This window comes from Halichoerus grypus, chromosome 4, assembly GCF_964656455.1.
Source record: "Halichoerus grypus chromosome 4, mHalGry1.hap1.1, whole genome shotgun sequence".
NCBI lineage: Eukaryota > Metazoa > Chordata > Mammalia > Carnivora > Phocidae > Halichoerus > Halichoerus grypus.
The window spans coordinates 175,155,545-175,168,902 of NC_135715.1; the positions used below are offsets into that span (position 1 = coordinate 175,155,545).

General features: G+C 58.8%; 1 protein-coding gene across 5 annotated transcripts; it reads left to right on the top strand.

The window, feature by feature from the left end:
* Positions 1-9,066, top strand: SLC11A1 (solute carrier family 11 member 1). Of its 5 annotated transcripts, XM_036083092.2 has the most exons (15): positions 1-117; positions 915-1,048; positions 1,897-2,019; positions 2,297-2,416; positions 3,188-3,294; positions 3,737-3,807; positions 4,141-4,208; positions 4,379-4,534; positions 5,191-5,349; positions 6,416-6,505; positions 6,636-6,755; positions 7,198-7,347; positions 7,783-7,856; positions 8,262-8,415; positions 8,559-9,066. In XM_036083092.2, exons 1-15 carry the CDS (start codon positions 111-113, stop codon positions 8,667-8,669), a joined length of 1,644 nt encoding a protein of 547 aa, XP_035938985.1. In that variant the 5' UTR covers positions 1-110; the 3' UTR covers positions 8,670-9,066. The 5 variants fall into 5 exon arrangements, with proteins under 5 accessions (XP_035938985.1, XP_035938986.1, XP_077927447.1 ...); XM_036083093.2 differs by lacking the exon at positions 7,783-7,856; XM_078071321.1 differs by lacking the exon at positions 6,636-6,755.
* Positions 9,067-13,358: the final 4,292 nt, after the last annotated feature.

Below are 13,358 nucleotides of genomic sequence, written 5' to 3' on the forward strand. Positions count from 1 at the left end.
AGGGCGTGGCCTTGCACATTGACATGCTCCAGCCCTCAGAGAGGGAGTGTGTCTGCTGAGTGGCTGCTAACATCCCACTCACACGAAGAGTGCTTGAGTCTGCCGTCCTCATGACAGGTGAGTAGCCCCTCCAGGGTCAGAGTCCTAAAGGGGGGTTGGGAGGAGGCAAAGGAGCCCTCTGATCCCCCATGGGTATCTTGGTCTCTACCTAATTCCAGACACCAGTCTGGGGTTGGGCTCTTTGCATCCCCAAGTGCATAACGTCCCCTTTGTCTGTTCTCTGTGCATTTGGAGCTCCTGGAGTTCACCTGGCTGGTGGAGGAGGCAGGAGTGAGGCCACGGGGCTTACACATGGGCATCAGTATGCCCTCCTCAGAGTCCAGTGTCCCCCTCTGCATCCTTTGTGGCAGGAGAGATGTGGATTTGGGAATCTTTGTGCCCACATGGAAGGAGAGTTATTCTAGAAGCTGTATTCCCACATGTCTTCTGAAACATTTGGTCGGTCAGGGCGCCTGGGTGGCTCAGTCAGCTAAGCGTCCAACTCTTGATTTCAGCTCAGGTCGTGATCTCAGGGTCGTGAGACTGAGCCCTAAGTTGGGCTCCATGCCCAGCGTGGAATCTGCTTGAGATTCTCTCTCCCCCTCCTCCCTCTCTTCCTCCCCCTTGGGCATGCTTGCTCTTTCTCTCAAAAAAATTAATTAATTAACAAATTAATTAATTTAATTAAATCTTGAAACATTTAGTCAAAGGGTGGAGGTGATGGACCCAAGATGGGAGCCAAGGGCTCCTGTTTACTTGGGCCTTAATTTCTCCACTTTGCCAGAAGGCTGTGGGGGAGGAGAACAGAGGGCTTTAGCCTTGGGCCACCAGAAAGAAACCAGTCAGTCACCATGCCTCCTTGGGGCCCTTTGCAGGTGACAAGAACCCTCAAAGTCTAAGCAGGCCCAACTATGGCTCCATCTCCAGCCCACCCAGCTCAGAGCCACAGCAAGAACCTCTCAGAACAACCTACCTGAGTGAGAAGATCCCCATCCCCGACACAAAACTGGTAGGAATGCTGGAAACTTCCTGGGGTCTTTCGGGACTGACAGCATGCTATCAGATCTCACAGGCTGGGGGAAAGAGGGCTCCGGAAGACCATGGCAAGTCCCTTCCAGCTCTGAGCAGCAGTGACTGGCGATGGCGACTGCCCTTCTCCTGCTTCCATCCTTAGCACTTGGCTGGGGGGCTCAGGTTTTGTCTAAAAATGATTAAGCGGCTTTCTGAATGAATCCCAGCTTTCTTACAGACAGAAAGGGGCCTGGGGGGAGCTCAGGCTGGAGCCTCAAGGATTTGTTGTAGTACTAAAAGAAAGGACAGGCTCGAGGGCATCGGGAGAAGTGACGGGAATTGCAGGCTGTTTTCTAGGATGCTGTCGGCCTGAACTTCCAGAATCTTTAGCAGATCCTCAGGCTGCCAGGCCTAGCCCTGGAATGGGGTGGGGAGACCAGAGGCTCAGTGGATTCCAGAGAGGAGGGACTGTGGTTTGAGAAAGAACTGGGGAAGGAGGAGCAGGACCAGGGAAGCTTGACCCCAGAAAAGACCCCCTCTGAGCTCTGAGTATCTGCTGAGTCAGGGCAAGCTTGAGGCGGACTGGTCAGTTGTAGGCCGGTTGCCAAATTGAACAGATCCAGAAAGCAGATCCACTATGACTCAGCAGATCCTGTTGCTTCCTCCCACCCCACGCCGTCCACGATCCCCCAGGGGTGGTAGATCCGGGATTGGGGGGGGAAAGGAAGAGGCAGGGCCAGACAGCCTGGGCTGATGAGCCCAGAGGGGGTTCAGCTGGGCGGCAGGCCAAGGCGCATTGCTACCACCCCTCTCCCCAGCATCTCCTCGCTTCACTCCCACCCACAGGGCACATTCAGCCTGAGGAAGCTGTGGGCCTTCACGGGGCCTGGCTTCCTCATGAGCATCGCTTTCCTGGACCCAGGAAACATTGAGTCAGATCTTCAGGCTGGTGCCGTGGCTGGATTCAAAGTGATTGAGTCGGGGCCCCCGGGGGAGGGCGGAGACCCCTCAACTTGCCACATTTCCCCAGAGTGGACTGCATGGCCGGTGCTGGGGGGAGCGGGCATCAAGTTCAAATGGGCCTGAAAAGGGTCCTCAGGGCTGCCCTGCCAGAGTGTGTGTGTGCGGGGGAGTGTTGGTCTTCTCCCTCCATCTCCTCTACTCTCTCCCCAGGGGGTGTGCTTGGTTAGAGGGGTACCAGCGGCAGCACCCCCCGCACTGAAGGCCTCCCCCTGCTTCCCCGCAGCTGCTCTGGGTGCTGCTGTGGGCCACCGTGCTGGGCCTGCTCTGTCAGCGGCTTGCTGCCCGGCTGGGCACGGTGACAGGCAAGGACTTGGGCGAGGTCTGCCGCCTCTACTACCCTAAGGTGAGCTTGGAGGGTCTGGACAGGGAGCACCCACAGACCCCAAACCCCAAACAGTTTTACAGCGTCCATGATCAAATAAACACATCATCTCAAGCGGGGCCTCACAAGTCCATTTGATAGATGGGAAGACTGAGGCTCAAACTAATAGCGCACAGACTGAGAGGGACATTAGAGATCCCTGCTCGTTTTACAGGAGGGGACATTGAAACCTGGGAAAGTGACTTGCCCAAGGTGCAAAATAGGCAGGCATTGGCTTGAGATGGTCATTGGCTGGGGTGGACGGACTTCCCTGCTGTGAGTGTCCGGGCGGGAAAACAGAAACCATGCCACAAGGGATTTCAAAGGTATTTAATGCAGGGATGCAGTCACAAAGGTATTGGAAGGGCTGGAGGAGCAAGGGAAGGGGGTGTTACCCAGAGATCAGAAAGCTGCTGGGCAGCTGCCCAAGGGCCATCACTTGCTGCCAAGCTTCTGGAAGCCCGGCCACCGCTGTCGAAATGGCCACCAATACCGAAGAGCCCAGGCTGCCTGGTGCCCGTGCCGGCACCACTGCCAGGAACACCACTAGAAGTAGGTGGGGGAAATGATCTCTCCCTGCCTTTCCATCTCCCTTAATTGTTTCCTACAAAACCTAAATGGAAGCCAGCGGGCGAGGCCGGCAGGGGTCTCGTGCAGGCCGTCAGCCCAACAAGATAGTGCCGGGTATGGAAAGCCATGGGACATCAAGGACAACTGGCCCAACGTTGGTGAAGAGTCACCTCCTCCCCCCAGGTGCCCCGCACCCTCCTCTGGCTGACCATCGAGCTAGCCATAGTGGGCTCGGACATGCAGGAGGTCATCGGCACGGCCATCGCGTTCAGTCTGCTCTCAGCTGGACGGTACTGCCCCCAATGGGCCCCAGCTCTCCAGTCCAGGGCCTCATACTTCCCCGAGTCCCTTTCACGCCGCAGTCCCCTCTGACTTAGAGCTGTTGTGCTGTGTTGCCGGCTGGGGGGCATCTGAGAGATGCTGAAATTCTGAGACCCAGAAACATGAAGTGACTCGTCTAAAGTCACACAGACACCGGTCGCCAGGCGGGCTTCGCCAGGAGGCCTGGAGACTGCAGCTCCAGGCTGGTCCCCCACCCAGCTGGGCCCTTCCTTGGGTTTTGTGCCATTTCCCCCGCTCCAACACACTCCCGCTCCCCTCTCCCTTCGCTGCCTGGGGCCACCACGTGGGTCCCTGTTCCCAGGAGGCCATATTCCACAGTCACCTGCCCTGGGGGTGGGAGTTCCAGACCCCTGCACCAGGCTGGGCTGACCCTGGCCACTCCGGTTTCAGAATCCCACTCTGGGGCGGCGTCCTCATCACCATCGTGGACACCTTCTTCTTCCTCTTCCTTGACAACTACGGTGGGTGTGCCCCTCACAGGGGACCGGGTTGGGGGAACAAGTGAGTGTATAAACCATGCTCTGCTGTACTGAGAGGAGACAGAGACTCCCAGCCCCCTCCCTCTGGCTGTGTGGCCTTGAGCAAGTTACTTGGAGGTGGGTTTCTTCATCTATACCATGGGGATAATAATAGCACAGACGTCACAGGGCTGTGGTGAGGATTCACTGAGGTCATATCTGTGAAGCCCTTGACACGGTGCCTAGAACAAAGTGCCCAAGGTATTAGCCATTAATAATCGCTTACGTTCCAATTTTTGTTGTTGTTGTTGTTGTGATCCTTTGCTTTCCCACTAGGGTTGCGGAAGCTGGAAGCCTTTTTTGGATTGCTTATTACAATTATGGCCTTGACCTTCGGCTACGAGGTGGGAAGCTAAAGCCGCATTACCCTCCGCCAAGGCCATTCCTCGGTGCCCCTTGCAGAGCTGAGGGGGCGGGAGCCGCGGCCTCTGGCCACGCCCCCTAGCGGCCAGGGTCCGGACGGAGGGTGGGAACGGCGGCCCAGGGCTCCGTCCGACCAGGCGTCTCCCCACAGTACGTGGTGGCGCGGCCGGCCCAGCTAGCGCTTCTCCAGGGCCTGCTCCTGCCCTCGTGCCCCGGCTGCGGCCGTCCAGAGCTGCTGCAGGCCGTGGGCATCGTCGGCGCCATCATCATGCCTCACAACATCTACCTGCACTCGGCCCTGGTGAAGGTGAGCCGAGGCGAGGGGACGGAGAGATGCCTGCTCCCTTCCGCTCCCGCTCACACCGCCTCCAAGCCGGGAGCCCCGCCCCTTTGGCTCCTGCCTGCCCAATTTTAGGCGGGAAGTGAATCATTCTTTCCTTATCCAATATGTAGTAATAGAGCGTCTACTGTGTGCTGGGAGCCAGGGGTCAGTGATGCAAAGACAGACAAGTCATCTGCCTTTCTGGGGCTTGTATTCTAGTGGGGCAGACAGACCAAGAGCCAGTAAACAGGTAAAGGAAACAATCATAGATTGTGAAAGATGCTTTGAAGGAAGGAAACAGAGAAATATGATAGAGAATGACTAAGCAGGAGCTACTTTAGAAAAGGTAGTCGGGAAAGGCCTTTGTAAGGAGGTAACCTTTGAGACATGAAGGATGGGAAGGAAGATCAGGGGAGAAGATATTCCAAGCAGAGGGAATGGCAAGTGCAAAGGCCCTGAGGCAGAATATAACTGGGCATGCAGGAGGGGTGTCAGCTGACCAAGGCCTGTCCCAAACTGCCACGGGGAGGGCTTTAGAAAGAACTGGGGTTTGAAGGGAACATAGGTGGAAGTGTGAGGGTGGAGAATGTTGGGGGAGCCCTGAGGAACTTTGGCTCTTTCCTCCCCTCTGACCTCCTTAGTCTCGAGAGATAGACCGGTCCCGCCGGACGGACATCCGAGAAGCCAACATGTACTTCCTGATTGAATCCACCATCGCCCTGTCTGTCTCCTTCTTCATCAATCTCTTTGTTGTAGCCGTGTTTGGGCAGGCCTTCTACCAGCAAACCAACGAGGCTGCGGTGAGATATACCTCCCCACACAGCCACAGCCGGCCTCCCCAACCCCCAAGCCCTGCAGGCTCTGCTGGGGACACCAGGCAATGCATCTGAGCCCTTTGAGTGTCCGTCCTGCACTTCCGGCACTGGTAGAGGAGGGTGTCTGTGACCGGGCCTCTGGCTGAGACCCCTTCCCCACTCTGCTGGGGAGTCACGGCTCCCCCCAGGCAACCCACCCCAGGGGCAGCAAGGCACAGACATCCAAAGGAGGTGACTGGGAGGGAGGAGCTGAGTCTCGGTCCTAGGACCCAGCATTCCAGCTGTACCTTGAAGGATGGCCAGGATTTGTCCAGCGAACTGCAGCGAGGGCATTCTGGGAGTAGGTGCCTGCCTGAGCATGAGCACAGAGTTGGGACTGTTCAAGCAGTCCTTTTCTTCTCTGAGTCCTCTCTCCTGATCATCTTCATTGTTAGCAGATAAACCATCATTCATCCAGCAAAGATTTACTGAGTATGTGTTAGGGATCAGGCAGTGCCTCGACCCCGGGGATATAGCAGCCAATGATACCAAGCTCCTCGCTGGCTCTCTGGGATTTGGGACCTGGGCCTCTCTCCTTCCTGAGTGGGTCTCTGTCACGCGGCTCTAACAACTGCTAGCCAGGTGTGGGTGCTTTCTGAATGCCGAGCACTGCAGGGGGAGGACTGGCCATGCCTCCGGGGACTTAGGCACTGCCACTGCCTTGCTCTGTGGCCTTAAAGACCAGGCAGTCTCAGGGCTGTGGTAAGTGGGTCCAGTGTAAGGGAGAGGAGACTTTTAGGTCACTGCCAACCAATCGCCCCTTTGTGGTAATGCTAGCCCTTACAAACCCAACAGAGCCCTGGAAACCGGGTTCCTTGGGAATTCTCCTCAATTTTAGATGTTGGCAACAAATTCACATCACAGAGGAAAAACATTCGTTAGTCAAGCAAAATATATCTGGCCGGATTCAGCCCGCGGGTCACCAGTTTTCCACCCCTGGTCAAGGCCTGGCTGTCTGATTTTCTGAAACTGTGCACTTCACATCCCCTTCCTACTGTCCCGGTGTCCACAGTACAACGTCTGTGCCAGCAGCAGCCTCCACGACTACGCCAAGATCTTCCCCAAGAACAACCTTACGGTGGAGGTGGACATTTACCAAGGAGTAAGCACCAGGCAGGGGAGGGCGTGGAAGCTAATAGTCCAGCCCCAGCCGGGCTCGTGGCCACGCCCACCTCAGGGCGGAGCCTGCGCGAGGGGCGGTGCCACAGGTCTCACCACACCCCGCCCTGCAGGGCGTGATTCTGGGCTGCGTCTTCGGCCCGGCTGCGCTCTACATCTGGGCCGTGGGTCTCCTAGCGGCCGGGCAGAGCTCCACCATGACCGGCACCTACGCGGGACAGTTTGTGATGGAGGTGGGGTCTGGGGCGGGCCGGGAAGGGCCAGGGGTCCCAGGTCAATGGGTACACCACTGGGGGCTCAGATACCAGCCTCATTGCTCCTTAAAGCAGCCCAGAGGGCGCTATTGTAAGCCGCCCCCCCCCACACCCCACCCCGGTTTAACGATGAGAAAACACGCAGAGAAGTGAGGTTACTGGCTCAAGCCTGCAGACCCACGACTAATAGGAGCCTTTTCCCCAAAAGCTTAGTCTTAAGCAATCAGCTGTGGGGGGAACCCCCTCCATTTCTCCTCATCCATCCTTTCTCCGCCAACTAGAGTCAGAGCTGCCCGCATTTTAGAGATGGAAAAATAGGGGGTTCCCCCTGGTGCGAGATGGGCTGAGGGACGATAGAGGATCCCTCCTCTGGAATCCCTAGTCCTGACCCCACCACCAAGGTGCCCACCCCACAACCCAGGGCTTCCTGAAGCTACGGTGGTCACGCTTTGCCCGCGTGCTCCTCACTCGCTCCTGCGCCATCCTGCCCACCGTGCTCGTGGCAGTCTTCAGGGACCTGAAAGACCTGTCAGGTCTCAACGACCTGCTCAACGTGCTGCAGAGCCTGCTGGTGAGCCCGTGGTCCCTAGCACCTTTGCCCCGGCCGAGCTATACAGGAACCACAGCAATCCTCCATATGGAGCCTGCCCCCCACCCTTAACACTCCTCTAAACACACCTTGCCTTTAGGGCTCACGCAATCCCCAGAGGAACCACTATTGTCCCTATTTCACAGATTGGAAAACTGATATACACAGTTAAGTGACCAGTGGAGAGCTGGCATTCAAACTCAGGCAGCCTGGGCCCAGAGCCCCCAGATGCTTTCCCCTGCTTAGAAGCCTCACAACTTTGGAAGGCACAGGGTGGAGAACCCAAGGCTCCGAATGGTTAGGGGACTTGCCCAAGGGCACACAGGCAGAGCAAGACTGGAACCCTGCTCCACTCCTCCCTTCTGGCTGCATTGTGAGGGCAGAGTCCCTCAGCCCCATCCTCCTGCCTCTCCCCAGCTTCCCTTTGCTGTGCTGCCTATCCTTACTTTCACCAGCATGCCAGCCCTCATGCAGGAGTTTGCCAATGGCCGGTGAGTACTCCCCATCCCCAACGCTGGACTTGCAATTCTGCATTTGATCCTCACAACCACCCAGAGGTAGGAATTACCAGTATCCAGAGAAGCTCATAAAGGTTAAGGAACTTGTGCAGGGTCACCCAGCTATCAAGTGTAGGGAACTAGGACTGGAATCTGGGGATGGGAGGCTGTTTCTAGAGCCTGAGCTCCTCACCGTCTCACCTCAAACTCTGCTCTTGCCAAATCCTGCCAGTGTGGAGCCTGGAGGGCCCAGGAAACAGAAGTGGGCAAGGGGTCTGCTCCAGGTCCCACAGCCCGGAGAAGGTGGCTTTGTGTATCCCCTCACTCTCCTCCAGGCTGGCTTGGGGCAGTGGAGAGAAGGAGATGCAGCCCGTCCTGAGCCTCCCTCCTGTCCCCTAGGCTGAGCAAGGCCATCACAACCTCCATTATGGCGCTAGTCTGTGCCATCAACCTCTACTTCGTGGTCATCTACCTGCCCAGCCTCTCCCACCCGGCCTACTTCGTCCTTGTAGCTGTCCTGGCCGTGGTCTACCTGGGTCTCACCACCTATCTGGTACTGTAGGGCCAGAGGGTGCCTTGGGGATGGGGGAGGCAAGGAAAGGAGGCAAAGGATGGAGGGCACTGGGGGAAGGGGGTGCACCGGGGCTTCCTGGGAGGTCTTGTTCTCTCCTGGACTCACGGTCAGCCCTCTCCCAGGTCTGGACCTGTCTCATTGCCCATGGAGCCACCCCTCTGGCCCACAGCTCCCATCAACACTTCTTGTACGGGCTTCCTGAAGAGGAGGAGAGGAGGAAGATCTCTGGATGAACTCCCACCCAGGGCCTGGCTGGGGGATGGAATGACTGGGGCAGACTGGCCTGCTGGAGTGTGTGGGGGCAGCAAGATGGAGTGGGAGTTTTGGAGGCAGGCCAACCTGGGTTCCATAGGAACCTGCTGTTTCCTAGCTTGGACAAGTGATTAACCTCCAGTCTCAGTGGTCTCATCTGTAGAATGGGGACAACACCAACCTTGCGATGGATATAAAGCACTTTAACACAGTGCCTGACACTTGGGACTTAAAAATAATAGTAACTCCAAAAATATTGAGCACCTGTAGGAGTGACCGATGGAGGGACCCAGTTGGGGGCGGGACACAGGTTCCAAACTGGTGCTTAGGATAGTCTGATGGATGCTCAATAAATGCTAGTTCACTTCTCGTCCAAAAGAGCGGGAGAGCAGAAACCGGGAAAGCACGAATCCTCGAACAATTAGAAGCAGCCCTCAACTCGAACGTCAGTTCGCTCCTACTCCGTTAGAGTAGCCTCAGACTTTCTGTTCCACCCGCAACCCACTTTCCAGGCACTAAAACGGAGGCGCATTTGTCCCCTTTTCGGGCACCAGGTCGTGGAACCCAAGAGTCCGTGCCTCGGAGGCCCAATTCATTTGCTAGCTCCCCAGGGGACCGGGCGTCCGGGACTCCCACGCCGCGCTCTTAATGCTCCCTCCGCTCTGACTCCCAGCTCCCCCTAGGGGCAGGGACGGTCCCGAGCGCCCTCGCTCCCAGCCGCGGCCTCACCCCTCCCGGCCAGGGAGGAGGAGGCGGGCGCTCGAGCCTCGCGCCCTGGGGCTTCAGAATCCGCCCTGGCGAAGGGGCGGGGGGTGAAGGGGGAGTTGTGTGGGCGGGGGAACCCCTTCGGCCGCTGGGAGCCGCCCGGCACCCTTTCGCCCGGTGCAGGAGTTGCACTTTGCAGACGCTCCCTGGGCTGTTTCTAGGCTCCCCCAAGTCCCTCCTCCTGCCTCTTCGGGTCTCCCGGACCCCAGCCTTTGGGCTGCGGAGAGCGGTAGCTAGAAAGGGCCGCCAGGCCTTTCCCGGGGTTGAGCCGGGAGCCGGCCTTGTGTCTGGAAGCACCCCCGTTTGCCCAGGATCTGGAGGGGCAAGCTCCGCGCTCTGGTTGGGGTGCTTGTTTATGAGAATTTCCTCTTTCTTAAAAGGGCAACGATGCGAGTGGGGCCCTTAAGGAGGGACGGGATGGGACAGGTCTGGCCCAACCAGAGAAACGGTTGGGAGAGGGTACAGCACCTGAGCTGAAAGGCCGCTGTAGCCTTTTCTGGGCTTGGCCCTGGAGAGGGTGGGACCCACGCTAGCTGAAGAGGGGAATGGATGGGGGCCGGATACTGGAGAAAGAGGCATCTTCCATACTCCTCTCCAGCTTCCTGGAGGTGTCCCCAGCTGTACCCCGGCACACCCCTCTCCATCAATTCACTATTAATTGGGTGCCATCCCTGTGCTAGAAGTGGGGGAGGGAGGCAAAGTCCCGAATTAAAGACGTCAGCTCTCAAGTTGCTCACACTCCAGTAGGGGGAGCCAGCTACGTTAAGTGACAGCAAATCACTCAACAGTGGGGCGAGGGAACAACCCAAGTGTGTGTCAGGCACACCTGGAAAAGAGTGAAGCCAGGGCCAGAGCAGGTAACTCCTGAACAGGATTTTGAAAGCTGAATGGAGAAGGGGGGAGGGCAGCCAAGAGAGAATGAACCTGCCAGGAGCGGGGGGCAGGTGTGTGCAAAACAGAGACATGCGACGTTGTGGGGAGTTCTTGGATCTTGTAGAGCAGGACCGGGGAGCCCAGAGGAAGGAGCAGGCCGGGCATCTGAATAGTTAAGGCGGCCACTGAGAATGTGGGTGCAAGGAAGGCAGGGAGGGGAAGGGACCAAAGGATCAGCTACGGGGCTACCCTGGGCCTGGGCAAGGGGTTAGCAATGAGGTCAGGCCAAGGTCAGTCATTTCTGGGCAGGAAGCCCTTACAAGGGGCTGCCTTCCACTCCCCTAGTAGCTCTGGTTCTTCCTAGAGGGAGGGAGCGGGGAGGGGGCCTGGCACCTGGATTCTCCCCAAGGGTCTGAGGAGGACACCCTCCCTTTCTGCCCTGAGCCCCCCCCCCCTTTCACTTGCCTGGGTTGGGCTCCTAGCAAGCCCATTTGGCAGATGAGGAAGCTGAGGTGCTGAATGGAGGAGACTTGTCCACGGTTGCTAGTCAGAACCCAGCGGAGTCCTGGTGTTTCTGTACTCACAGCCCGCCTGATCTGATCCTCCTGGGATGCAGGAGAAAAAGAACTTGTGGGTAAGGTGACCTCCAGCTGCTGGGGCAGTGCAGTTATGGGGTAGCGGCTGGGTGTGGACACTGCCCCCCCCTCCCAGGGAGGAAGCCCAAAGAACCCCCGAGACCCTACAGAACACTTCCGCCGGCTTCTGCGGGGGTGGGGGGGGGCGGCTCCTGACTCCCTGGTAACCACCCCTCCCTGGGGGAAGGTCCCCCTCGAAGGCCTTGGAGCCTGGGAAGGTCTCCCAGGGGAGGAGGCCTTGGAGGGGGCTGATGTTAGGGATGCGAGGCGAGGGGGATGGGGCCGGGGGTGGGCAGCGACCCTCCCCGGTGCCCTATCCATTCGGTCAGCTACTCTGACTCCCAAGGGGACAGCCGGGCCAGGTTTCAGCCTTCAGAGAGGGAGAAAGGAAAGGAGAGGAAGGTGAGCCGCCCTGCTCAGGCCAGGGGTGAGTCCAGGGTTCATTCAGTCCTCCCCCACACATTTCCTTTTGGGGTCAGTGCAAGCTGGGCATCCGGAGATAAAGCTGACACCCCGCCCCGGGCCTCAACTGAAGGGGGGGGGGTCTCGATTTGGTGGCCAGAACCCCACCTCTACCCTCGCCGAAGGCTGGGTCAAGTCGCTTCACTTCTCGGAGCTCAGTTTCCTTATCTGGAAAATGGGAGAAGAAGGGGGTCGTTCTGAGGAGTGAACGAGATTAGGGGGCGCAGCCAGAGCAGGACGCAGACGAATCGCTAGCTATACATCGGCGATTATTAGGATTAAATGCAACGCTGGCGGCGATGTGGGCGCCGAAGGGCAGGAGGACGGCCGCGGGGTCCGGCCTGGGGCTGGAGTGGGGGGCTGGGGTGGAGGGAGTCCCATCCAGCCCCGGGCCGCCTCCTCTCTTCTCCGTCGCAGGGCAAGCAGCTGGCGCGCCTTCGGGCCGGCGCCGCTCTCCCGCCCTGCAGCCCCGGCGCTGGGCCTCTCCCCTCCCCGGGGCCTCTCTCCTCCCCGGGTCCCCCTCCAACCCACCCCGCCCCGGGCCTGGAGGACGTGCGCCGCGCTCGCACCAGGCGGCTGGACGGGACAGGACGCGCCCGCTCCGCCCCGCCACCGAGGCCCCGCGGGGGAAGGAAGTGCTGAGGCGTGTTTGTCAGGGCTTGGCGTTATTATTATTTTTTAAACTGTGAACACAAAATAGTAAGGAGAATGGAAAGAACTTCCGAAACAGGAGAAACAAAACAGAACAAAACACCCGCAGACCTCGCGGCGCATAACACGGGAGTTTCCCTCGAGAAGAATCCGCGTGGAAACGCGGGCCCCGCGCCAGCTCGTGTTCTCCGTACATCCCAAGTGCAACGGGTGTTTAAAATCGTACAAACAGGGATGCCTGGGTGGCTCAGGCGGTTAAGCGTCTGCCTTCGGCTCAGGTCATGGTCCCAAGGTCCTGGAATCGAGTCCCGCATCGGGTTCCCTCCTCAGCGGGGAGCCTGCTTCTTCCTCTCCCACTCCCCCTGCTTGTGTACCCTCTCTCTCTGTTTCTGACAGATAAATAAAGAAAATCTTTAAAAATAAAAATAAAAAAATAAAATCGTACAAACAGCTGATGTCTGTGGCCGCCCCCACCGTCAGAAATCTGGCCCGCAGGGATTAAGCGCCCACTGCGTGCGGACACCGCATGACCCCCCGCCCCAATAATTACAGCGTGCCCGGCGTGGGGAGTAGAGGAAGGGTCTAGGAAGGCCTCTTGGAGCAGGTGGCATGTCGTAGAGGTCCGTGGGATTTGGCTCCGTGAAGGGGCTGGAAGCGCCTTCCAGGCAGAGGGAACAGCGCACACGAAGGCCCTGAGGCACATAGGGGCTTGGTGCCCTGCCGTGGGCGCGGACGTGCGGAGCACCCGATGGGGCAATTGGGCGAGGTCCGCAGGAGGCATTCCGGGGCAGGGGGTTGTAATTTTCACGCCCTACAGATCCGGGTCACCTGGCCCCGAAACAGCGGTGGGTGTTGACGGTCCTGGTCTGGTCAAAAGCACAATTCTGCGGATCTGCACAGACTTTTGGAGCCGGCAGAACCTTCACTCGCTCAGGACTTCCCTGCGAGGCGGGCCCTGCAACCACTGAAGACCCATTTCGCAGACCAGAGAGCGTTATTCCCGTCTCCCAGATGAGGAAACCAAGAAGCGGCTAGTCTCTGGCGCTCGCGAAGTGCAGAGGTGGAGCCGCGCCGCCTCGGGCACTCCCCGGCGTGGGCGCTCGGGGCGGGTGGGGCGGGCCCTGGCCCCGGGCGCTCGGCTGTCTGGAACTGTGGGCCGGGTGCTGGTCCTGCCACGCAGCCGCAGAGGCTCGGCCCCGCGGGCGGGCGGCAGGAAGAGAGGCGACGCCCCCTGGAGCGCGGCAGGAACCCGGCGGGGCCCGCCTCCCGGCCCCAGAGCCGAGC